The 27,881-nt window shown below is 38.0% G+C and overlaps 1 protein-coding gene across 3 annotated transcripts; it reads right to left on the reverse strand.

Annotated features, from left to right (window-relative positions):
- Positions 1-717: 717 nt before the first annotated feature.
- Positions 718-27,429, reverse strand: mgaa (MAX dimerization protein MGA a). Of its 3 annotated transcripts, none has more exons than XM_066669216.1 (25): positions 27,297-27,429; positions 22,254-23,400; positions 17,881-19,696; positions 17,718-17,790; positions 17,519-17,629; positions 16,809-16,937; positions 16,623-16,718; positions 15,779-16,494; positions 15,361-15,646; positions 13,816-14,000; positions 13,495-13,608; positions 13,362-13,398; positions 12,457-12,890; positions 12,100-12,349; positions 11,276-11,506; positions 8,663-8,947; positions 7,678-8,507; positions 7,440-7,582; positions 7,160-7,202; positions 5,094-5,213; positions 4,873-4,984; positions 2,826-3,284; positions 2,415-2,540; positions 2,065-2,190; positions 718-1,896 (listed from the first exon to the last, which is right to left on the reverse strand). In XM_066669216.1, the coding sequence occupies exons 2-25, from the start codon at positions 23,333-23,335 to the stop codon at positions 983-985; spliced, it is 8,718 nt and encodes a 2,905-aa protein (XP_066525313.1). In that variant the 5' UTR covers positions 23,336-23,400; positions 27,297-27,429; the 3' UTR covers positions 718-982. The 3 variants fall into 3 exon arrangements, with proteins under 3 accessions (XP_066525313.1, XP_066525322.1, XP_066525331.1); XM_066669225.1 differs by having other exon boundaries at positions 27,112-27,393; XM_066669234.1 differs by lacking the exon at positions 27,297-27,429 and adding an exon at positions 26,420-27,043.
- Between the last annotated feature and the right edge of the window lie 452 nt (positions 27,430-27,881).

A 27,881-nucleotide genomic window follows, 5' to 3' on the forward strand; every position in this document is an offset into this window, starting at 1 on the left:
GAATTATTAAATATGGTGGGGTTCTCTCTCTCTCTCTCTCTCTCATATATATATATATTTCTCCATCCACCTCCAGGATGTGTTCCTGCCTTGCGCCCAGTGATATTACATGCTTGTAGTGACACTTGTAATGTGCTGCCTTGTTAAATTAAACTTGACTGTGAAACAAGCAGATATCTTCTCAATCCTAAACTGCCACTATGCAGATATAACAAATTATTACAGAATTAGCCTTGCTAAAACAAAAAAAGATCAGGAATTTTGTTAGCCTGATGAAAACCACAATTTATATGCCCTTTTATTATTTGCATTACACAAGATTTAAATGAGAGGTTCTGTGTCTTAAACGTCAAAAATAAATGCAATATTAGTACCATAAATCTGTATTATTAGTTACATTAGTAAAATCCTACGTTTAGTGATTTAACTTAAACCACTGTTAACTCAGATATGGCGACATCTAGAGGCAGGTGATGTAATGGCATACCACTGAAATTCAAAGTATTTTCTGTTGTTTTTCCTTAAATTAAATTCAGTATGGAAGAAATTCTCCATTATGGAGGATAACCCATTTTTGCTTAAATTTACATAAAACTCTAAACGTTACTTAGGAGCTATCTGCCTGTTTAAACACGCATGCATCTTGGTATATAGAGATAACATACAGCTATGCATGAACAATAATAATAACAAAAAAACAAGCTTATTTTGGTGTTTTTATTCAGTCTGTGGCCTCTTCTAAAACAAGAGGAAGAACATCAGGAACAAACAAGTTTTCCTATTAGTCAGAAGTTCTTTTTTCTGTTCTTTCTGAAAATAATAGATGTAAACATCTTTGGATTCACCAGAGGCACAATAAGCATGTCTTGCTGGAACAGGACATGATAAATACACTCTGAAACGCATAAATATTAAACATCCTATGTTTCCTATATATAGACCTGAAAAAATTAAAACAGCAGATATCCCTGATTCATGGTCATTACATATGGGCACTTCGTAGCCTAGGTGGTTTTAAGCCAGGTTTCAGGGTATGAGGACTTGTGGCTTTAGGCTGCCCAGCCTCCTGAGTCTTTAACCCTAGTGGAGCAAGCTTTGGCATGGGCCGCCATGAAACGCTGGCTTGCTCTTTCGAAGAGTTTGATGTGGTGCCCCCTCCAGCTTTCATCTGCAGCAGAGGGGGTAGAGACGGAGCTTCACCTTTAGCTTGGCCAACAGAGAGACTGGTGCTGTCATCATTAGTTCCTGCAACAACCTCAGATTCTGATGAATTGGGAGGAGAGTCAGACCCAAATATGACATTGACAAGGTCATCCACCTTAGGTGGAATATCTTCCATCTCATCTTTTGAGTTGTTTGAGGCTATTAGATCCTCATCTAATCTGAGAAACAAGGGGCTAAGGGAACGCTCGTCATCTCTGTCTACACCAGTCTCCCTTTCACTGAGCAAATTCCTTGGTACATCGTCCACCTCTGTTTCACTCAAAGTTCCTCCTTGTGTCTGAGAGGGTTCATCATTTAACTGCTGATTGAGGAAAATAAGTTCATCAAGTAAAGACATCAGATTTTCCACCTCTGTTTCATTGCTAGGGGCTGTTTTCCCCTCTTTTTCACTAGTTGCACCATCTGCTGGTATGTTGACCTTAGGACTCTGTGCAGGTTGCTTGGGCACAACCTCGACAGACTGTTTGGCCAGGCTCTTTCCCTCCCCCACTGTAAGGACTCCATTAGAAGATGAAAAAGTGTTTTCCACATGCACAGGGTTGCAGGATGCTGTGGTCTGGACAACAGGTGAATCGTTTGTCTTCTGCAGAACAACTGGTGGTGTTACAAGCAGATTCTCAGATGGAACAAGAGAGACTACATTGGATATCTTTGGGAGGTTTACAGATTTAACTGAAAAAAAAAAAGAAAAAAGAAGAATGACTTGTGTTAAAATTATTCCTGACAAAGTAAGCAATTCTTTTTTATAGTTTAAGCTAAACAGATATTCAATAAGGAAAATATTACACTCTATTTTGAATAGTTTTATAAACAAATACATCAGACACCAATAGGAACTACCTGGACTGCTGATGTTTAGAGGGCTTTGGGTTAGCGTAAGAACCTGAGGCTGCATAATAGGAACTGGATTCCCCAGTTGTATAGTGTGAGATACAACAGGACCAGATATAGACACTGCTGCAACTCCTGTTTTTATAGAGAAAAAAATAAAATGTAAAATACACTGTGAATACATGAAATGCAGCAGAATAACAAAAATTTATAAAGTTCATATCTGGACCTAGACAACACTGATATTTCCTACAAACATTTATAGTTTTAAAATCATGGAAATCATGTTTTGATTTAACTACTAATACTTATAGGAAAACAATGGGAAAGAAACATATTTAATGAATTAAACAGCTGACCTGGTGTGAGTGAATGCCTTTCAGTTGAAGAAGTGATGTCAATGGGCTGAAGGGGATTACTTATTGTAATGATTTGATTGCATGGTACCACCGTTTCCAACAATGGAATTACTTGAGAAACAAATGCTGAAAATGACATGGGACATTAACAAATACATGTATATACAAACGGTTTAGTAAGAAAGTTTTATGTTCAACTCACTACTGAATGCCACCGCATGCAGGATGTCACTTTATAGTTAAATTACCTAATGATTCATGGTCGAATACAGAATTTTCCAAATATATTAATTTCATTTAGTGATAACATAATACAGTCAGTCTACATAGAGGTGACTCAGACAGAGGAAATCATACTGGATCAAATTCAGCTTGGAGTATGTATAGTGTGTGGGTTTTTCCTTCACCAACCTTGCTCTTCAGTGGGAGAAATTGCTGGGGCTTGAGACTTGCTGCGGGACAAGATGTTGGGCCTTGTTCTCTCACGCGATGGTAGAGGAGGAGGAAGAAGCGTTTTCTTTGGTTTGGGTTGAGAAGTTGCAGTCTTATAGCTAAGTGGTTTAGTAGTTTGACTGGATCTCAGAGCTTCTTCAGAGCTGGCGCTTGCTATGTCCTTGTGTCCCAGCCTTTTCTTTTTGCTTATGCTAAGGTCTATTGGTTTGGAGTTAGGGGACAGCTGAGCATTTCTATGCAAAACATCTTTAACATTGTCCTTAGATTTTTGTTTTGTTCTGAGATCCCAAATCATACTTTTTGGAGCTGTTTGGTTGTGCAGAGGAATTCTCTCTTTTACTTTTTCTTGGCTTTCCATATATTTCTGTTTAGTGGTGATTTCTTTCAGCTTCTGAGAGATGGAATTCTCAGTCTTTCCTGTGTAAAAGAGCATTAAGGCTTTAGTTATTTAGAGCAAATCACAATAATCTATACAGCAATTCAAGCTGCAAGTCATCGGTGACATGCACAACCAAATATTACAATAAACTAAGTTAAAAAGATTGCACTCTGTTAAAGCAAATTTAATTTCAATTTGCAACAAGACCAGGCCAAAACATAAACCTGTTGGAGTTCACATGTCTGTAAGTACGACGGAGGTTTAGGGCCACAGCGGTAAAAAAAAAAAAAAAACAAGATTCCGAGATTAAAGTCGGAATAATTCTGAGAAAAAAAGTCTGAATAATTCTGAGAAAAAAAGTCGGAATAATTCTGAGAAAAATAGTCAGAATAATTTTGAGAAAAAATCTCAGAATAATTCGCTGCGTATAATGGAGCAGACACAGTGTAAAAGTGTAGAACTCCGGCGCCCACGAGGCTCCATCGTGTTAGACTCGGACTCGTACAAAAAACTAAAGCCTTCATGCATCTCAGTCAGGGGCTGCGTCATGTCTGTGAATGCGTTTAATAAATAATTCATGCATAAGGCTTTAGTTTTTTGTACGAGTCCGAGCCGTAACGCGATGGAGCTTCGTGGGCGCCGGAGTTCTACTCGTTCTGTATCCATCATTTTTGTGATCATTAATTGTATCGTGAAACTACATGCCATGGGTTCGTGCACATATTCAGGGTTTAAACACTAATCACACTGTGGCCCTGATGTGGAAGGGAAGAGTGTTTATTCCTGAAATCTATACCACAACATAACTTAAGCAACACATTGCGTTCCACAGTTACACTGTGTCTGCTCCATTACACGCAGCGAATAATTCCGAGATTTTTTCTCAGAATTATTCCGACTTTTTTTCTCAGAATTATTCCGACTTTTTTCTCGGAATTATTCCGACTTTTTTCTCGGAATTATTCGCTGCGTGTAATGGAGCAGACACAGTGTAACTGTGGAACGCAATGTGTTGCTTAAGTCCTGCTATGGTATAGATTTCAGGAATAAACACTCTTCCCTTCCACATCAGGGCCACAGTGTGATTAGTCTTTAAACCCTGAATCGGTGCACGAACCCATGGCATGTAGTTTCACGATACAATTAATGATCACAAAAATGATGGATACAGAACGAGTAGAACTCCGGCGCCCACGAAGCTCCATCGCGTTACGGCTCGGACTCGTACAAAAAACTAAAGCCTTATGCATGAATTATTTATTAAACGCATTCACAGACATGACGCAGCCCCTGACTGAGATGCATGAAGGCTTTAGTTTTTTGTACGAGTCCGAGTCTAACACGATGGAGCCTCGTGGGCGCCGGAGTTCTACACTTTTACACTGTGTCTGCTCCATTATACGCAGCGAATTATTCTGAGATTTTTTCTCAGAATTATTCTGACTTTTTTCTCAGAATTATTCCGACTTTTTTTCTCAGAATTATTCCGACTTTTTTTCTCAGAATTATTCCGACTTTTTTTCTCAGAATTATTCCGACTTTAATCTCGGAATCTTGTTTTTTTTTTTATTTACCGCTGTGGCCCTAAAACTCTGTCGTACTGTAAGAGACAACAACTTGTAGTACCAGATAATTGAGATGCAAGTTGAATGTAGTATGATCTCCTCTTTTTCAACTTTTCCTGTAGTTTCACCAACTGATTTCTTTCTTCAGTAAGTGCGTGGATTTCTTCTTGTGCCTAAAAATATTGTACAATGTGGAAATAATATACGCCATGTTCCAATATTTTGATAACTGTACGTGTTTTTGTATTTAAGATCAATTGAAATAATTTATGTCCAAGTCACCTGTGTGAGTATTGCCATTCTGGAGGCTTTATCATCCTTATGATTTAGAGTTTTTCGCATCTTCTGAAAGCACCCTCTTAAATTATTGCGTCTCTCCATTTCCTGTTTGTTCTTCTTTAGCTAGAGAAAGAGAAGAAGGAGCTAGTAGTGAGTGATATTCATATAATATCTGTATTGGCAGATAAGTGCCTTAAAACTCAACACACTCAATATTTCAAACAAGAACTTATATTATGTAGAACATGTTTCACCAACATTTTATGTATGAGATCACATTTTGAAATCTGAACAAATGGAAGATCTACCAGCATAAATGCCAGACTTAGGTTACTCAAAATAACAAATGTGTACATGTCCCCATAGTCTCCTATAAAATGAAATGAAACTGTTTACTTGCATCCTTAATGCACAGCTGAGTGTTGGCTACTTTGGTACACTGTCAGCAAGTGCTTTGTAAAAGTGCTTTTGTTTAGGTTCCTGCTTATAGTTCTCTTGGGGGTATTTTCTGATATGCTTCTTTTATCAAAATATACCTACTGTTTTATTTAGGACTTGTTAACTAGTTTTAGTATGGATTGGTAGAACAACTTAGGACACTGGGGTATAGTGTGACCCTTGCTTGTGTTGTAATTTGTAATCCACATGAAATATTTCTAAAATAATACTCTCCCGTTCTGAAACCAAAACCATCAGCACTGCTGCCACGCTCACTCAGACAGAGCAGAGACGGTGCAGAGCAGCAGCCCTATTGGTCACGAACATCACGAACTCAGTGTGACAGCAGCTTTCTATGCCCCTGCTTAACTAGCCTGCGAAGTACAGCGGATACAGAATGACGCACCTATAGCAACTTAAACATGAGAACTGAAGCAACAGTGATATATGGCGATCAACACTTCTTATCTCGCTATCAGCTGGTTTGTGACCACTGGTGTAGACAAAAGTCTCTGAATCTCTGGGATAATTACACGTGTTTCAAGTAACAATAAGTATCTTTTATTAAAATGTTTAAAAAATATAATTTGCATCAACATTATTTTTTTTATTATTATTATTATATATATAATTATTATTATATATAATTTGCATCAACATTAATAAAATTGTTAAATTAGAAATGCACAAAATCAGATTCTTTTCAGAATTTACCAAAATGGAATCAAAATACTGTGTGTGTCCTATGCAAAGTTCATTTTATGCCAAAACAAATTGTGCTCTGAACACCAAGAGGCTCAAGGTTCTTTTAAGCAGGATCCACTGCATCACCTGCTGCTGAGGTAACAATGCTTAGACCACTGGTCCCCAAAGTGGGGGGTGTGGCAAGGCAAATGAGCTATGCATGTTTGAGTGCTACTAGCAAAAGATGGTAAGCAATTAGGAGCAAGTATGTTTAACAATGACTAGTAAGCACAATCCCTTTTTTTTCTATAAGTAGTTGCAATTTTTTATGAATGTATAAAAAAAAAATCCAGTGGAGCCTGGAAGTGAAATGTGTGTACATATGTCAATATGGGGAATCACTGACTTAGACTATTGGTTAAAATCATGTATTTCTAAGAAAATGTTTACAACATGAGAATTTTGCCAAAAGTTAAGTGCTTCTTAAATGGAATACAAACAAATAAATACATTCTGCTGGGATAAAGGAAAGAAACATGAATTGAAAGAAGCATGAATAAGTTTTAGCATTAAATGTTATATATAGGGCAAACAGAAATGTCTGTTACATATTAATTCACTGTATTTGGAGTATCAGTTTACATTTATAAACCATATGCATAGACTTCAACAGATATATACATAAAACATATCCGATATCCTCAATGGCCAAAATTTCAGATATTGGTCCATCCAAACATTCATTTTCATTAATTCATTGTCTGATACCCCTTATCCAATTAGGGTCACGGTGGGTCCAGAGCCTACCCGGAATCACTGAGTGCAAGGCGGACACTTTTTGAGTCGCCAATCCACCTACCAGCGTGTGTTTTTGGACCATATTTCAACTTATGGGCGAATAACTTTACCATCACACATTAAAAACAAAAACATTATCAGAGACGTACCAAATATTGATACCCTTTTTCTTCTCTTTGTTTCTGATGATTGCTAAAGAAAAAAAAAACAACAACAACAAAGAAATCAGTTCATATTTAATAGTTAAATCACATGACAATTTAAACAATCCACTTAATTCAAATGATACGTTCAAAGCCTGAATGTGAGTTAACGTAAAATCTAAATAAAGTTTAATATTAAATGATCTATGAGCAACTAAAATTGAGTGTTTAAAGCAAAGCAAAATGCACCATCAAAAGATTAAAGAAATCACAGCATAAGTTTTACCTTTTATACTGCTTTGACAAATCTAGTGCATCTTTTTCCTCAAATGTTTCAATATCAATCTGCTCATCATCCTTTTCACAAAGATTCAGCAACTCAGCAGCCTTGTCTTGTTTCTGCTCATCCTTCTCTCCTCCATCAGAATCCTAGAAAGCAAGTCAGAAATATAGGTCTAAATGGTTACTTAGAAACCACAGAATATATGTGTATACACACACACACACCCTGCTTGATTCCTTACAGTGTCTATAAAGAGGTCCTCTTGGTCAGTGGGTTCAGAGGAGTCAGAGTCATTATACATGTCAGAGTCTTCAGTTAGTTCTGTGGAGTCTGAACCAACTTCTACTTCCTCTGTATCTAATCCAGCCGTATACTCGTCATCAATCTCAGACTCTAGAGCATCTGTGGCATCACATTCATCTTCAATAGGACCAAATTCCTGCATGTCCTTTGAGAGGGTACGGGATATAGAGGAGTCTGCCAGTCTTCCACCATCCTTGGGATTTTGACATGGAGTGCTGGTTTTCTTTACTTCTAAGGTGTAACAGTGGTCTTCAAGAATGGCACTGTCAGATAACTTTGTTGACTGAACACTCTGTTCTGATCCCTCAGTTGAAAGCAATCCCACTTTGACTTTGCTCTCTAACTTTTGAGTGTCTAGATCTTGCATGTTTAACAAATTTGGAGGTTTAATCAGTACAAACCCTCCCTTTGCAGGGGCAAAACTTGAAGTACTTTGTACTGGTGAAGTTACAGGGTTTATTGTAATTTTTGTATGTTTTGGATCTTTGATAGATAAGATTTTTATGAAACTTTTGCCAGTATTACTAGGGAGACCTTGAACTTGGCTTGAAAAAGGTTTTAGGCCAGAAAGAGAGACTGTTTTTTTTCCATCTACTGGTGAATTGACTGCTGTTGTGGTTAAGACCGTATTACTCTGTACTGGGGTCGAGCTCTGAGCTTGTAATAGAGGTACGGTGGAGGTGGCAGGGGTGGATGAAGTGTTGGTTATGGAAGAACTGCCACTTGATGGTTTACATGTGGCAGGGGAAGGAAAACGGAACACTGGTGCTGCAAAAATAGCAGAAATAATTAATGTTTTGCAACATTAAAATCACAGTCAACCTCAAACCAAAACACTGAATTTTCTGCCAAATACCAACAACAAAATTAAAGTTTGATCTTATAAACATTTACGCCCATTTAACATCTTTAACAACACTTACTCTGCTTGGGTATGAGATAGTTGGGATTGAGGGCTTTGAACTGGCTGAGAGGCACTAGTTGGATGAGTTGACCACTGGCATTGCGAAACATTGTGCCCCCACTTGATGTCTTTAACATCTGAAAAACCATTCTCTGTCCTGGGACTGCTGGTTGACCAGATGTTACAGGCTGCATCAGCTTGACTCCACCTCCAGGAGCAACTGCACGTGGGGCAGCAATACTGATCTTTACTGATTCAGCTGGTCCAGACCTTGGTACCATTTTAATATGTGGCAAAGTGCCATCTAATTAAAAACAAGATTAAAATTGCATATAAGAGAAATCGTGTGTTTTAAAAACGATTACATAAAATGTATTTATATGTGGGGTCAGTGTATATTTTACATTTCAGAAATGGACATTTGGAAAAAAAAAAAAATCATTCATTCATTATCTGTTCAGGGTCGCGGTGGGTCCAGAGCCTACCTGGAATCATTGGGCACAAGGTGGGAATACACCCTGGAGGGGGCACCAGTCCTTCACAGGGCAACACACACACTCACACCTATGGACACTTTTGAGTCGCCAATCCACCTACCAACATGTGTTTTTAGAGCGTGGGATGAAGTCGGAGCACCCGGAGGAAACCCACACAGACAGGGAGAACACACCACACTCCTCACAGTCACCCGGAGGAAACCCACGCAGACACAGGGAGAACACACCACACTCCTCACAGACAGTCACCCAGAGGAAACTCATGCAGACACAGGGAGAACACACCACACTCCTCACAGACAGTCACCCGGAGGAAACCCACGCAGACACAGGGAGAGCACACCACATTCCTCACAGACAGTCACCTGGAGAAAACCCACGCAGACACAGGGAGAACACACCACACTCCTCACAAACAGTTACCCAGAGTGGGACTTGAACCCACAACCTCCAGGTCCCTGTGTGACTGCGACACTACCTGCTGCACCACCGTGCCGCCCAAAAAAGAAATCACGTACTTTGAAATGGTTATGTGATTATTAATTTTTAGATAGGGTTCCTGATCGCAAAAAAAAAAAAAAAGAAATTATATATATATATATATAATTTTTTTTTTTTTTTTCAAATGTTGAAACAGAGAGATTTCAGATCTCAAGAAATATCTATATGCAAAGGACAATGCAACAAACCAATATATGTTAACTGTGGTCTTGGGACACAACGGTGGCACTGAATTAATAAAACAAAATCACTGCAGGGGCTCAGAGACACTCATGACTGGGGCCATCAACAGCTAAACAGCGTAACATATTCTGTGAATTTTTTCCATTTCATTGAAAAGAACCAGCTGAGAGTTAGGAGTATAGAAATTGAATAAGGATAAATTAAGTAATTTGTGGTGGTAATATTTCATATTGCAGTGTTGAACCTGTTAAATCACCACACGGGAAATGATTTTACCACCACAGCCCTAAGCAGGAGCTGGTTAAAAAGCTGGCTAACTGGTACAAATTCTTTTTTCGGGCCTGAAAAACATGCATCAACATGCATCTAGGTATTCCTGAAAGCAGTTTTTCAACAATAAATTAATCTATCAATTATAAATCCTCCATCAGGGGCCTGGGAATAGCCTGTGAATTAAATCTATAACCCACTCTTTAGCTTTTTTCTGTTCTGGATCATTACATCATTAATCATCATGACCAGAGAAAAGTCAATATCACATAAGCCTATTGTAAATGTCTCAGTCCTCCAACTGTACTGGGAAATAACAAAATGGAGCATTAGAAAACACTAAAAACCATGACTGCATCTCGACAGAGACCTCAACACGAGCTACAATTACATAATTAGGCAAGCTGCATTTGTATATTATTGTTTCCAAATAATTTCCATTCTTGTTGATTTCTAACTTACTACATCATTTGAACACAGCAGCTGTCCTTCACACTGTGTGAAAATCTCATGATGAATGGAAATGCTCCAAAAAATACATAGAATAAAATCTTTTTACCTTGAATTCCTTTGAAAATTAAGTTTAGTTTTTTTCCTTCTCTTATAAAGTTACTATTATGTTTGTCTTTGGACACTGACAATATGTAGATGTGATTGGCCGTCAGTCATGGGGCGCAAAAAAACACATATTCTCTCTCTGAAGCAGTGTCACAATTATTCTTTAGTTGCAGTCTCACTTTTGTACATGATAATCTCATGCATTATATTATGTTGTAGCTCTGTGTGTGTGTGTGTGTGTGTGTGTGTGAGAGAGAGCGTGCGCCTAAAGAGAGAGAGAGAGAGTGCATGTGAAAACAACAGCAATTGATCATATGAACACTGTAAATACCCGATAATTAAAAATATGCCGGAGACCCCTACTACCCTATTTGGACAAGTTACAAATAAATACATTTTTAAATCCCACTCTAGAAGTAACAGTGCATAATAATATAGCAAATTGAAAACATATATAATGTACTTTCATTACCACATTAACAATCAATATGTCTAAGAATTAAAGCAGAGATATGCATAAGCCGGAAAGCGGGGGAAATAATGAATGTATGTAGCAATCTTAGGGAGAAGAACAAAGACAGCATATTCATGGCAAGTGGTACAAGCAGCAAAGTTAAAGATACCTGTGGGGCCAGCTGTGTCAGGGGCCCGGGAAGATGTGCTTGCTTTTGGAGAACTGGTAGACAAAGCAGAGCTTCTGGTGGGTCCACTAATCACAGAAGAAGGGGGGTTGATAATATTTTTAATAGTTTTCAGCAACTGTGGGGCACTAGTGCTGGGTAGCTTGTGTTGCTGGGATGTTATATGGTTCATCACAACCTGGGTGAAAGACTTTCCCACTGGGGGCTTCGTCACTGTATAAATGGATAAGTTTGACAAAAGGTAAGTCCCTCCCAATCCTTTATTTTTTTAATGAATGATTTTTCTAACATATTCCTACGGTAATTTTATTATTCTGTTGTAGAGCTGTCTACTAGGATTATAAAATATAAAAACATTTTCACTTTCTTTATTATTATTATTATTATTTTATTTTATTTTATTTTACATATGCCAGTAGCAAATACCAACCATCTAAGTGAATATCATGTATTATTAAATCACAAGAGGGTGCTTAAAATATCAGTACATTGAGTCACCTACATATAAGCAAGTTCCGTTCTGGAAGCTGATTCACAAGTCCAGCAAAGCCACAAGTTATACTCTTATATAACTTACAAGAGTAATGTAACTGGAATATATCACAATAGTACACTGGGCATAAATGCTGCAAAACTCCAAAATACTTGACTCAATCCAATGAATCGGTTGTAGTTCTGCGTGTATTATCTGTGTACTACACAAATACATAATTTTTGTGACCCTGATCAAGTCTCTTTTGAAAACTACTCATAGAAATAATACTTATATCACAAACATCACATAGTTGTATTTGTTGTAGACTCACCAGCTGGCTTAACTGATATTAGAGGAGAATGTGTGCTGGCAACAGATGTTGTCAAGGCCACAGCTGTAGTGGCAGTGGTAGACTTGTTGGAAGTAGTTGTTGAAACGGTGGCCGTGGTTATGGTTTCTGTAGCATTTTGATTAACCAGGCATACCTTTCCTGTGATGTAAGCTGCAAGCCTGTTGGCTGGGTGCAAAGCCCCCATCTGACCCAGTTCCAACTTGGCTTGTGGATATGACTTTCCATTAACCTACATGGAGAGGTAGTAATTGATGGTTATGCAAATTTTGTCTTAACTTTACAACTATTATTTAACTCAATTCATTGATAAGGTTTAAAAGGACAGGTTTTGCCTACCGTTATCTGGCCTGGAGCACCAGGAGTTTTTTTCTCAGCCTTCAGTATACCTGCAGGAGTGACTTGGGAAAGCAGAGGGAGGCCTTTCACCTCACTTTTCCCTATACAATTTATCAACTGGGCTTCCAACTGCTTTATCCTTTCAGTCTCTTCGTTCTTCTCTTTATTTTTTGTAAGACTGGACTGTGAGATTGAAACTTTGTATGTTATAGTGCTTTCTTCTTCTGTCTCTTGCACAGTTTTAGAGATGGGCTGGATTCGGTACTTTCCAACCCAGAAAGGGTGCTTCAATCGGTCCTGAGCCATATGCTCACAGACCACACGCAGAACAACATTCCGACTGCCTTCTGTTGCCCACTTGCATTTGGATACAATCTCCAGCCGTTTATTAGGGCCGGACAAAACAGGTGGTCGAAGTTCTCCCTCCTCCATCTCTGCAATGCACAGGCCAAATGTTGGGTTTTAGAAGCAAATCAGTAGAAGCTACATTAAGAGCTCTAGAAAGGTTATTCTGGCCTTAAACCAGAGCATATATATATATATATATATATTTAATAATTCACAGCAAACAGTATGTAGACCACTGGCAATTCATTTGATATAATCAACCAATATTAACAAATAGATTAGCTACTGAGCTAAAAGCTGAAAAATACAAGCAAACTGAGAAAATGTAAGGAGATGAATGTATTCAGCAATTTTACTGAATGTTTATCAACACAAATTGGACAATTGGCAAGGTATGTATGTATCTCCAGAAATTAAGCAAATCAATGGCAAAATTTATAGACAGACAACTTTTAGCTTAACTATATTCGAAGAACCTGCCCAAAATAATACAACAGGAATACCAGGAAGATGCAAATATTCAGATTCATTTTCAAACTCGGTGAACTCATACACACCTTCTAGGGAGTCTTCTGGAGCAAGACCCTGATCAGTCTGTTTCAAAAAATGAAATTCAGTTTTAGACTTTCTTTTTTGTTGTTTTCATGTTTCATTCAATATAAAGTTTTACACATTTCAAATTATTTTTACCTTCGTGCCCTGCTGTCCGGCAGGAGACCGCTTCCTCCCACTAAAGGGTCTGGCACGAGCACAAGCCAAACTCTCTTTATAATCGTATTTCACATTCAACCAGTCATCAGTCACCTGCATGGAGAGAAGAGTGAAGTGACAGATACTGGATAGAGAACGAAATAAATGTATCCAAGCATTAAGCATCAGCCACTTCTAAAAGAGTACGTGCCTTTTCCACTACAAGTGGATTAATTAAATGTCAATAAAGTAGGTGAACTAAGGTATGCTAACACCACCAAGAAGTTCTTGGTATGGACTTTTATAACAAGTGAATCTCACCACATTTTTAGGTGAAGGAGAGAGAAGATTATCTAAACAGTTCTGCAGCTCCTGAGATGGGTGAGGACATGGAGATCTGGCAGGTGTAGGAATGAAAATACACTCTGTATCAGAGATATTTTTCTGATTCCATAATCTTTTCACAAGTGTGGCTGGTTCAGGTGCTGCCTCGGGACCTGAAAGAACTGCATAAAAAAAGGACACCATAAGAATTATAAAAAAAATAATCATCATCACGTTTGTTGCTGCTTAATCTATTTCAGGGTCGTGGTGGCAACAGGGCGAGTAAAGAAGCCCAGAAGCCCTTCTACCAGCTCCTCCTGGGGGATCCCCAGGTGTTCCCAGGCCAGCCAAGAGATAAAATCCCTCCAGCGTGTCCTGGGTCTACCCTAGGGTCTCCTTCCAGTTGGACATACCTGATATACCTCCAAGGGGAGGCGTCCAGGAGACATCCTTATAAGATGCCCGAACCACCTCATCTAAATCCTCTCAACACGAAGGAGCAGCGACTCTACTCCAAGATCTTTCCTAATCACTGAGCTCCTCACATGATCACGGAGAGTTCGCCTTGAAACCCATCGGAGAAAACTCATTTTGGCCGCTATGAAAAAAATCAGTATACTGATATTGCTATTGTTCTACACATTTCCTTACATCACCACCACCATCATCATCATCTCCAGCTTTCTGCTTTTGAAAACAGCACAAAAGCTTAACATACAGACTTGTTTTTATTAAATTTATGTTAAATGGGCATATAAAACATCCATACACTTTTAACCAAAGTTTACCACTGTAATTTGGTCCATTTTTAAGATATGGCCACCAATTCACCTGATTGGAACTGGATTCAGAGGGACATGTCATGTCAAATTTCAGACTGACAGCACTCTCCATCTTTTGTCACACCTATTTTCTTTCAGAATTTATTTGAATAAAAAATGCTAGAGTGGTTCATAACATAATCCACTCTTGCTCTAACTGAAAAGGTCTTACCTCTAGTAATAGCACACCATTTCAACTAGAAACCTCAATGAAACTTAAAATCTTAGGGAAATTCCCCGTTTCTAAGACCTGTAAATTTAAAATCATTCACAATAGTTTGAGATATAAGCATTTGTTCAGCACTATGAAAGGCAGACTGCTCCATAGAATTTATTTTAAAAAGGCTTTTCCAAAAGTTCCTCCTTATTCACATTTTCAGCTATAAGAGTGTGAAGTTGTATATCTCTCATATAGTGACTCACACAGGAACAAACATACGGATGAATTTCCAGTTATAAATGTATGAGTCTGAAGTGTACTTCTGTTTTACCAAGTTTTAGCTGAAGTGTCTCTGCTACTTTCAACAATTCTCTCCCTCCATACTCTTCTCGATTCTCCCAGAACTTTTCAAATAACCCCCCCCCCCACACACACACTTGCATTTCTTTTCAAGCACTGTGCTTTTTTCAGCAAATGCTAATCTACTTTTATTTGTATGATTTAAAAAAAAATTTATGGGGAAAAATGTATGTTTTCATCTAATGATGTAGCCATACTCACTATAGGCCTTTTTCTTTTTTTTCTTTGTCATTTCAGTTTGATTGTGCACCGATTGACCTTGAGGTAATGGTCTTTCATTTATGTCCTCATCCTCAATAGGGCTTTTTAACAGGACTACTTTACGTCGAAGGCAGTCACATCCCAGCATGCACTGTGGTTTACCACAGTGGTGCCGGCGTCTCTCCTGTGCCAGGCTAGCACATACACACCCAAGCCTGCAAAAATCATTAAGGCATGGTGGAGCCCGCCTTTTTATGATGGTAGTGGGGCTGCCATTTACTGTACCCTGAAACCAGAGAGAAAGAGAGATAGATTGTGAGCATGAGGAAGAGAATTACTCAAGCTGAACATTCAAGCTGAAGAATACATTTGAAATTACCATGAAAAAACTGCTTGATGAAATCAATTTAATAAATACCTTTGCTGTGACAAGGGCAGATAAAGCAATGGCTGCCCGTTCCTCAGTGATGCATGTGCGATGTTTCCCTTCCCAGACGGCACCATCTTCCACATCCAATAGTTTAACCAAAGTCTTGGACAAACCTGTATTGCGCCCTACAGGGGTACTAGAAGTACAGTCCTGATCTACACTAGACACTGTTGTACTTTTCAAAAGAGGTGTTCCACCAGGCAGTGCAGATGCCTGTAAGGTCTTGGATCCATTCTTGTTCTTGATTTTAAAAGTTTTTTTGTTTGGGGATACGCTAAAAGGAGCTGACTGCATATCATATCCTGGTTTTGAAGCACCAAATTTGGTAGATTTCTTTGAGGAGTCATGTTCTATTTTCGGGGCATCTTTGCCGGAGGTAGATGATGGCTTTTCTGTGCTGGAAGACTTCTTTACTGCACCAGATTTGGATTTCTTTGAAGAGGCCAGGCTATTTTTTTTAGATGCAAAAGAAGGCTTGAATGTGGTGGCTGTGGAAGGAGGTGCCTGTTTTTTTAATACACTATCCAGAGTACGAACATAGCTTGTGCTTTTAGTGGGCAGCTGGTAGGCCACTGGAGTGACAACAGCCTGGGAGAAGCTGGCAGCTCGTTCATCAATAAGTTTGCCTTCACTCTCCAGATACTCATCAAGCATGTCACTGCAGAAAGCAGAAAGATTCTTCTGCCCTGTGTCCAAGCTGGAGCCTATTAATCAGAACAAATCAATTAGCTTAGAATTAGCTTAAAACATTTCACACAAGCCTATACATGTTACCAATAAATAACTGGTTAAAGAGTGTTCATCAGATACAGTTAAGTATAAAATAACACACCGCAAGGAAGGGACGAAGAGGAGGTGACAAATTTCTCTCTCCACCCTTTGATTTTAGTGAAGTCTGTTGTTTTCCCTGTCCTGGAAACAAACGGTACTAGAAAGCCCAAGAATGATAAGCAAAAAATCTCAGCTGGCAATTACATGTAAGAACAGATAATAAAATAAATCTTATCATTTTACTCACCTTGTGATGAGGATGAACTCCCTGAGCTTTCCCCAGGTAAGAGAACAGGTGGAGGAATAGGTAAGCACACACCCAGATACTGCAGATCAATTGCCAGAGTAAGATCCAAAAGGTTCAACTTCAGACCAACTATAACATAAGTACACATGTCAACATATTAGCAAAATAACGAAATAACCAAATGAATCATTGAACAAAACCAAAAAGGAAAATTTGGGATTATTTAATTAGTCACAAACTAATTTTGAACAAGAAAACTCATTAACAGATTTGTCATACATGTTTTCTAATTACAAATGTGCTCTTATTATGCTTATACACATGTTCAGAAACCTCAAGCGCATTTAATACAGTGATAGAAAACAGCATCACACATCAGATCTATACAGTGCTGTTATTGTTTGCAAAAAGGATGCGCAAATGGCAGCAGATATTTGATTCATGGCACTGGGCAATTTTTTTTACTACATAACCTTGATTACATAGCCTTCTTGTGCATGAACAGAGCTGTGCATCGCACGCAGGGTAGCTGGCCAAGAAGGCTTTTAGTCCCTACTGAATTTTAACCTATTTGTTTTTTAACCATGATCTAGACCTTTGCCTTAAATCAAAGCTTAAAGTCATCATGTGGAGATTTTTGAGTCAACACAGTTCAACTGTCACTGCTGTACCTTTGTTTAAGACATTTTTATATACATAAAAGTCCATACCTGCTTGAAGCACTGGATGAATGACCTGTCTGTGCTTCATAAACTTTAAGTCACGCAAAAGGACCTTTTCTAATGCATCAATTTGTTCTTCTACATTTTGAATGTCTTCACCTGTTTCCCAAAGTAAGACAGAGAAATCATACCAAAACATTCAAGAGTGAAACATTTTTGTGAAAGAATAAAATATTTTATAATTTACCATTCATATTTTCTGTGGGTTTCTGTAAGGCTTCGTCTTTAGCTTCATCACCAAGGTGAATTTTAAGAGCTTTCTGTTTATAAGATGCACATCATTTACAGTGATATCTGGATAATGTGTTCCAACAATTTTTTAAATAAAATAAAAAGCATCTTAAAATTACCTTTGACATGAAGGAAACAAATAAATGGCCCTCCACATCCTCAAGATTAGGCTGCATTGGGACAGGTATGGGGCCTTCAATTGTCTGTACATCTTCATTCCGTTTTAATTTTCCACCTTTCTTATGTTTCATCTTGGTCTTCTTGCTTGTACTCTCTTGCAAGGACTGGTTGGTTTCCACTGGAATGCAAGGTTCAGGGGCAAGTGTAGAACAGGTCAGCTCATTACTAATACTCTGAGTTATTGGCCCTGTTTCTCTAGGACATGGTTTTTTTGTGAAAATAAAACTTTGGGGCACTGTGTCAAATGAGTCTACAGGAAGTCTTGGTCTATCAAATGACAGACAAGGTGGAAATGGGTCAAGTGTCTTTCTAGGAGGTATTGGCCGATCAGAAAAAAGACCTGGTGGAAATGGGTCTGGTGAGGAAGGAGCTGGGCTTGGTATAGAGAACTGTGGTGATGGTGGAGATGATGGCGAAAATGGAATGTCTTCATTAACATCAGATAAACTGGAGTGATCAGGAGTATCAGGAACAAATTCAGCACATAGGTCTGCATTGTAGTCCAAGGTAGGGTCAACATTTGATTCAGTGTTAATGGCATTACTACAAACAGTTTCATTGTTACAGCTATCAGATATAATAGCAGAAAAGGTCTTAGTAGGAGAGCTGGACGAAAGGGCAGAGAAATGATCAGATACAAATTTTGAGACATTATTATCAGGTACAGAGTCTGAATGAAAACTAGAGAGTACAGTACTGACTGCAACTGCAGACAATTCTGCATTCTTTTGCTTTGAAATAAACACTGTATCAGAGACAATATCCTCTGTTGGTTTAGTATCAATATTGGTGTCATAATCTAGTCTTGAGAGAGTTTTTTGTTCAGCAAGAGCAGGTTCAGGAACTTGGCCGGAATCTGTGACAGCTAGTGAAGTAGAAGGCTTCTCAGGTGAAGGCATTTCTGGCAATGTGGGGGATATAGTTAGTGTGTATGAAACCGTTGGTAATATCGATAAGCACTTAGAAACTGTGGTGCTGTCTATAGTGCTTGTTAAAATGGTTGAGGTTACTGTTTCAGATGAAAGGGAGGCTGCTGTTTGGGAATTTGATTGTGTGGGAAGAGAAGAACTAAACGATTCTGTAGGAGTAGGCAAGGTTTCTGCAGAGGATTCGACAGGAGGAGTCATGTCTTCCCCAACTGAAGTTTTATAGGATTTCTCAGACTGCGATTGTGAACTAGAACTATCACATATCGACTTTGGTCTAGTGGGTCTTGTTTTCGTCTTTAACTGTTGTAGGAACAGTGCAAGAAGTGGTAAAGGTACAGGCTCAGCCCGCTTCTTCTTTACTTCTCCTACACAGTCAAGTGGTTTAACCACGGAGTGCGACGTTTCCCTACCTTCTTTAACTGAAGCCATTTCACTCACTGCAATATCCATGATTTCATTAGTATTGGGGTGCACATTTGTGTTTGTTTCTGATGTTTTTGGACACATCCCTGTGGTATTTTGTACTTTTGATAAGTCTGTGACTTGGGAGACCAACGTTGTTATATTTTTTGCATTAACAATTCCACTTTCCTTTATTATGCTGGATTCCACTTCTTCTTTATTACCAACTTTGACTGAAATGTGTTCCGTTTGACTTTCGTTTGCTGTGACACCCAACTTTTCATCTCCAGCAGGCAGACTAAAATGGCTGATCTGTGAGTCACTGCCATCTTGAACTTTGCTGTCCTGAAGGGATGTCCTTTTAACTTTAACATGAGAACCTTTAATCAACTCAGACAAACCCTCTGGCCAAGGGCGTTTCTTACTGTTGAGAAAAGAAAAAAAACTAATTTTAAAACACTTATAATTAAAATTAATATATATATATATATATATATATATATATATATTATAAAACATATAGCATCTGAATACAATTAACATTGCTTAAAACACATTCAGAACCTAAATTATATGTATCAATGCTTTTCATTAAAATTGGACTAGATGTGGGCTCTGTACGCAGAATTTGTATACAAAGAGCTGTCAGTCACTTTTCACCACACACAAAATACAAACAATAATTGTAAAAGTTATTATCCATTATTTTATAAAGCGCCACTTGAATGAAATGAATGTAGTGCTCTACAGAGAAGGACGTCCACAGAGCATGTTTAAGTCGGTTAAATACAGAATCACTGCCATATTAGGGCACATGTTTTTGCCAAACTTTAAGAGAGAATTGCCAAATAGTTCAAAAAAAAAATTTCTCAGCACAAGACTGCAAATATTATATGTCTTTCACCATCTAATTTACAAAATGTTGTAAAAAGATTACAAATGTCCAGGGAAACCCAGTGCATGTAGGGGAAGGCTGGAAACAGCTGTTAAAATGTCAGTGAACTTCAATACTTTTGATTGCTTTGCAAGACAAACAACAGTTAGTATTCTTTGTTCCCAAATGATTGAAAAGTGTAATTAAAAGGAACAACGATGTAACAGGGTGGTAAACTGTCACAACTGTCCCAACATTTTTTGGAGTGTGCTGTAGGCATAAATTACAGTTTGTTTTAGTGGTGGGCGATATGGCAAAAATACATTATCGCAATTTTATTTATTTATTTTTTTTTTTTTTTTTGCAGATCACAATCTCTATTTTATCACGATTCTTGTTCATGCTGGTTTTTAACCTCTTAACACTCCAGGTATTTTTTCCATTTTCCACCTGAAATCACATACTCAAATCTTGAGGCAGTGAATAAACTAGAGGCAATTTTATGAAATAATGTTACTGAAAAGCCTTCAGAATTTTTAAGATATTGAAATATTTTATAAATAAGAGTCTTTAGTGGTCAAAATATTATCAAAACAACGAAACATTTCAGGCACTTTTCTAAATTTAATTTGGATTCTTCTTTGAAATCTTCCTTTGGAATCTTGAAAGACCCCAACCAAGGAAAATGATTAATTTTACTTCAGAAAAAAAATTTTTTTTAAAAGGACAAACTCTTATTGTTCACGATCTGATATTGTCATACTGCACACCCCTAGTTTGTTTATATTTAAAAAATAAAATCCAATTAGTCAGTGAAAACTGGAAATCATTTTGTACAGTCAAGATAATTAAAAAGTAGTTGGTTCATGTTTTCATTGCATTAAACTGTCTCAGCTCATCTGGAAATAAGGACATAGTATACTGTCTTCGTCAGTATCCACATTTTTCATACCGTCACACCGTCTCAAAATATTATCACAGTATACGGTATTACCGTGAGGAGGGGATGCTACGTCAGGCTGCGCTAAGCCTTATATCTGTGAGCACAAAGTCAAGTGAATTTAGCTAAACACGACACACGTTTTGACGATAAAAACCCGTATCTGTGAGAGAGCAAATTTCAGTAACTTGTGCTGAAGGAACAGGAAAGTTCGCAAAGGAGCGAAATAAGATGATTCTACACTCTTTAGAAGCACAGCTAGCACTAACATGCACTTGTGGTTTAGCACAGCACAGACGATTTTTCAGCAAACTGAGGCTCAACACACACATATTTAGAGGATAAAGCCATATACCTGTGAGTAGCACAAAGTCGAGTGAAGGATTTTCTGAGAATTTTGTCTGTTTACAACTTTCTTCCTCTCTCTTTTAACCCAAACTCAGCGCTAAACTTACATCTGCAGTGGGCTACTGAGCTTGTGTTTTTCTCCACGCGTTTTCAGATGGTGCCATTAGCAGTCATGGAGCTCCCACAGCACACCCTCCCTGTGGCTCTCTTAAATGCACATGAACGTTTTAGTCGATTTTTAAAAAGACAACAGAAATTTGACACACGTCAAAAATACCGCCCTCATTTTGAGCTACCGTCCACATTTTTAAATACCGTATACGGTATTAACATTATACCGCCCAACCCTAGTTATCACCAACTGTTAATTTAATCTCAGGTCTCATCTAATAATCTTCTCACTTATCCTGAATAATTATCCAACCACAGAAACACTCTCATTGACTGGTCCTCCTCACATTTAAATGAAATATGACGTTAGGTCCACCTCACACCAGAGACACTACAATATAAATTCATCAGGCTTTACATTTAAGTGACTACCTTGTTTCTAACCTCACCGTCCATATCTTCTACACTTATTATAAGCGCACTTCGCTGTTACACAATTGCAGATTGTAGTTCATCTGTTGCTCTCTGTTAGAAAATGAATGTAGAAACAAGGTGGAAATTTTAAAGTTAGTGTAGTTTTTGTAGTGCCCATCACACGAAGTTCAGGAAAAGACCAAATAAATAAATAAACAAACAAACACACACACACACACACAAAAGGCTGATATATTTAAAACTGACGCTCTATAAAAAGGTTTAAATACTTACCTACAACTTTTCTCATGCTCAGGAGGTACTGGAGAATTACCATTAGCAGCTTTAAGATCCTGATCAGTAGGTACTGACAGAGATTGTCCTTTGAGGACTTTTTCAGTAGCATTCCTCTTTGCAAACAAAGTCTTAAGATTGTTTAGTGTTGTAGTCTCTCTGCTGGGTTTAACGTCATTTTCCATTGTTTCAGCAGAAAGTCCATTTTTAGGCTTGCAGGAACGAGAGTTAGTAGCATCATCTCTGAAACCCTTTGCAAAAGGATTGTAATCGATTTTAAGCTGGGTAATTGATAGATTCTGGTAAGCCGTGACTGCAAAGAATTCTGTTTGAGGGAAACTAAAAGTAACAACCTCAGGTCCATTAAGCTCAATACCATCTTTGGCTTTATCTGCAGGAATAATGTGAAGACGAGGTAGGTACCGATGCATGGAGTTTATGATGATATGACCCTCTTGATCCAAGGAGTTGTTGGTAAGCTTCAGTTTGTAGAAAGAAACTGGGTTTTGCATCCAATCAAGGCCAGTAGCAGGGGACCCTGGGTGTACGAAGGATCGTAAAATATGTTGATCGGCTTTCCCATTGGTCTCCCATCGCCTGTCACTCCACTTATAGCGATGGTTATCTACTGGGTGCATATCCATTACAAATGTATAGCTCTGGAACGGTTCCAACCCAGAAATTCGGAAGCGGCAATAAGGGAACATTCTGCGACCTTGCTTAGTCAGAATCATCTCTGTCTGACATTTGTAAAACTCATTCCACATATTATTGTTGTCTAAAGTGACAGTAATGCCTTTACATGTACTTTCTGCTGGAAAGTTACACAGTTGGTTACCACTGTTGGAGCCTGCCATAACTGACATGGATGGTAATTTTTGAAAACCAGTAGTAGATGTTTCCAAAGGTCTGGCTTCCTTGTTAGCAAACAAAGCTTTTTTGTCCAGTCCTCCGTCCCCAGGAAGTATGGGTTTGAGTACAACAAACAATGAGTGAGCAGAAGAAACTTGATTTGCCAATGTAGATGTGGTCAAGCCCTCTGGGTGAATCACCATTATGGCCTGCTTATCTGTGATTGCCATTGAAGTGAAGTAGTCATCTGAAGAGCTTTTGACTGCTTTATCTCAGGTCTGGGTCATTCAGTGTCCTTCAACAGAAATGAAAAGAGTTTGTTTGTGCATGGCCATTTCTAAATATGATGACCTTTTTGTGAATTTCAGAGAGGCAATAAAAATGGGACAGACAAGATCTGACATTTATCAGTTTCTACTTTCAGTGATTGCAAAATTATTTAAATAAACAAACTATATAAACACTTCACTCCAATAGGTCACAGTTAGTAGTTTAAAACTGATCTAAACCCCAGCAGGCCTGGTTATATTATGACTTGAGATAAGAGGTAGGCGATTTGCACAGTATAAGTTAAACAAGGGGCTCAAATATGTTTAGCATTAACTGCTATTTACTGATTAATATTTACCATTACTTGATGCCCAAGAATAGCAAAGTAAACACAGCAAACGAAACTAAACCAAGTCTTATCTAACTAGGGCAGATGAAGAAGAACTAGGGCAGGTGAAACTTCCTTCATACAAAATATCTAATTCCATCAAATTTATATGGTAACCATTTTGCTTTTATTGTCCTGCTAGAAATGTCTGATACCCCCAGACACTAATAAATACAACTTGTGTACAATATACATATTTTTAATCTCTGTTTTTCTGCATGATGATGCAGTAGTGGACCTAAATATATGTTTTGCATTGGAAAATGCTGTATAAATATTAGAAATCCAAAGTTATAATTATAAATAAGTGTATAAATTATATAAATAAAAGGTTAAATTAATGTGAATATTTATTACCACTATATTTTCATCACAACAATCTCTAAGAATGAACAGATATTTTCCCCACTTGAGTAAATCTACTACAGAGAATAAATTTCTCTCAGTTTCAGCTTCAGATCATGATAATTATTTTTGTTAATTTTTAATGAATAGTGACTATTAGAGACCATTCTATACAAGCAAACACAACAGCATGTTTCAAGCAGTACTTGAAAGACATTAATTGACTATTGATAAGTATTTATGCCTTTCGAATAATCAATGTTTTTACATTGAAAAATGTACAAGCAAACACATTCAATCATTTTTTTGCAGATTTCAAATTTGTATAACATTTTACTTACAACAGTAAGACACAGAACAATTCAGCAGATTAAGCTATACTTGGATTTTCTAATGCCTACAAAGCCTGTGTAAGAGATAATGTTTATATTACATAATTCCAAAATTAGATTCTTTGAAAAATATTTGCAGCTTTCCAAGCAATAGAGTCTAACAAATTTTCTTGCTGGATGTTATAAAGCAATAGCCTCAAAAAAATGTCTCCATAAAAGAATGAACTATGCCCAGATGTAGCATCCAGCTATAGGCTCCTAGACATTGTGTTAAAAATACTTTTCTTTACTCAAGGACATTATTTCAAAAGCCGTAGTATTTTTCTAGCTAGCACATACATGTATAACATCTTTGAGTACCCAACATAGAAAAGGAACCAGACATAAACAAACAAGATACTGGTGGATTTTAGAACACACTACTTATAGCGATGGTAGAGACCAAAGTTTAAAAATAAAACAAAGGACTGTAAAATGGTGAATGCATGCTCAACTATCAACTGCCATTATCGTTCTCACTAACAGTGTGGAAATGAAATATGGGCTGCTTTTGTTATCGTTTGGGTTTCCATTTTTCAAACTTGGAAGCAAAACAATGAAACTCAGGTCGTAGAGTTAACAAAGAGACGTTGCATGGCAGTGAGAAGCAGCTGTCACATCAACAAACCTCATATGCATGAAGGACATAATTTTCCTTGACAGGTTTGGGGCTGTCTACTGTGCTTTGACTAATGTGTGCACCAGTGTTATATGAAACCATAATCCATGACATAAACATTGTGAACAAAATATGAAATTCATATTTTGCATACCACATCTTGACATAATAAATGAAGGAAGACTATTTCAATTCTGGGTCGCTTTATTTGTACAATTTTCATGAAATCTAAGCTGATATTCATGTGTAGACTTTTTTCTAACTGAACTGAATGCCAAATAAAACAGGTAAGAGAGGTGCCAGTGTAATATTCAAAGTATTGAGAAGTCAAAATAAAAGGCAAATTTAATAAGTAAACAAGTAAAAACAAAAAGGCAAACACACTATATACTGTGGGAATTCCAATCACAAAAATCACAAAACTGCTGTCATGCCGTGAGAAAACATTTTCTTCCTCAGCTTCACTTCAGCATGTTTGCATATCTAATCTCTTAATATGGATTTATAATATTGCTATAACTGCCTATCACGTCTATTTTAATATTCACTTATAGGAGCCCAAAAAGTGACTTCAACTGTAGTCTATTTTTATGAAAACAAACATGTTGCAGCCTAAGTTGAGTTTAAAGTGCAGTGTTAAAACCAGCTCATAGACTAAATATAAAAGCTGATTTAAAATGTTTGAAGCCCCTGTATTTATAAGAGAGCAATAAAGTTGATACTCACATCAAGTGTACTCAACTGTCTGTGTTTAATTCCAATAGAAAATGAGCTTGATCCCAAAATTTGTCAAACACTATCTTGAATTCCAAGCTCCGTTATGTAATTGCCAATTCTCTATAACCTAAAGCCTCTCTCTATCAAGAATTTCATGTGTGTGTATATGGGGGACAAAACCTATAAGATACATGACTAGACATTTGTATGCTAATCACCTGTTAAGGACTCACTCTCCCACAAAAAAATCCATGTGCTTTTTCACTGGCACAAATGTACTTATTTTGTATGAGTTTCAAAAAGCTGAAGCATGTGGAGGAGAGGTTTGGAAAATGTATTTGCTTGAATAAGTCTCACGTGTAATAAGATTGTAGATACATCTTGTAATACTACATTTAATTTTAATAGATTATAAAAAATAATGTAGATTATGATTTTCAGTGAAAATATACACCATTTCTTTGACAGTATAAAACTTGCAGCTATAGCATTCATTCATAAATTAACTACATTTCTATTGTAAAAATAAGCATATCATTTGTAAATCTGAGGGTAATGTCTAAATATAAATCATAAGCAGTATGTTTTAACAGTCCCAACTCACTTGGAACATTCGTGTTTCTGTGGTCAATGCCGTGGGCCAGCATTTCAAACACTAGGGGGCGCTACAGTTTTCAGCCTTGAACAACGGCAGCCTGTTAAACACTGAGCAGAGTTTTAAAAACAGCCGGTCTCCAATTCTACTGCAATTTACAATATGGCGGTCTCAATTCCGTTTGGATCAGTGCAGCCATATTGGGTGGTTCCCGCGGAAACAAATTCTAACCAACTGCGGAGGTACTGCTTTTACCGGTGTGTGTCAATTTAGTGGCGATATTACACTTTTTGGTGCACTTTCGTGCGACATTGGACGTTGAGATTATGTAATCCATCATATTTTGGTGTATAACGTTGACACATTTCAAATAGCTACAAACTGAAATCATTGAGGTGTCGTTTTATCCCGCTAGCGACGGCAAACCTGAGTAAAATCCGTGTTTATTCGTGAAACGAGCACCCGTTGTTTGAGTTATTGGCTTTCAGGTGAGGTAGTGCGATGGCTGGGTTGTTGGCTGTTATCGTGAGTGTGGAGCTCAGGCCTAACGCTACATCAGAGAAAGGCCAACTCAACAACACGTCTCTACACAACTTTAAGTTAAATATATATTTTCCTTTTGAATGTTTTCCTGCCGGCTTTTCCGCGGCGCAGGTTTAACAGCAGTTGCTCCCCAAACAAAAACGTAAGTTACTCATCACCTCTGAACCAGGGACGTCGAGATATTTTCTCCGACGTCGCCGCCTCGCGAGGCCCGGAGGAACGTGCGCGTGGAGCCCCGGAGAATGGAGGGAGACTCAAAGAGAATGAAAGGGTGGGAAGACTATGAACACGTGGCTATATTCCTTCGAAAAGTGCGCGGTTAAGCGCTATGTCGAAGCGTTACCTCGCGCACGTAGCGCCTATCGTTCCTCCCGTGTGCGAATATGTCGTCCCTGTTTTCGTATTGCGCTCGAAATCTCGGACCGTACGTCTCACCCTCAGCACGGTACGTGCATGTTGTGACGCAGTACGTCACCGCTCAAACGGAGCAGCGCGCCACCACGTGGTTAAAAACGGGCAAATGCGCATGCGCTTACTTAACACGTCTCTCTTCTGCTCTCCTGTTAAATTCCCGGTCCGTTCCCGCGCCGCAAAACAAATCAAGAAGTCAGTGTACGTGGACCGAACTGGATTCACAGCCGAAGTAAAGAATCTACTGGTTAGTGGGAAATGTGCTGACAGCGAAAACGGGGAGAAAATCACGTCGGATTCAGTATGGCTTGAGTTTGCCTTCTGTCCAATGTGTTTTGGTCTCTGACTCATTCTACCTAAAAACACCGATTTCCTGACCTACCTTGAGAAACTGTGGCACTCTGACACTTTGTGAAACGGGAGAATGATTTCAAATTTTCTCACAAAATACAAGGTACAGACATTTTTACACTTACTCAGAAGATAGCAGTGTTTAAGAAAGCTGCTAATGCTGACG

Source organism: Hoplias malabaricus, chromosome 1 (assembly GCF_029633855.1).
Source record: "Hoplias malabaricus isolate fHopMal1 chromosome 1, fHopMal1.hap1, whole genome shotgun sequence".
NCBI classification, from domain to species: domain Eukaryota; kingdom Metazoa; phylum Chordata; class Actinopteri; order Characiformes; family Erythrinidae; genus Hoplias; species Hoplias malabaricus.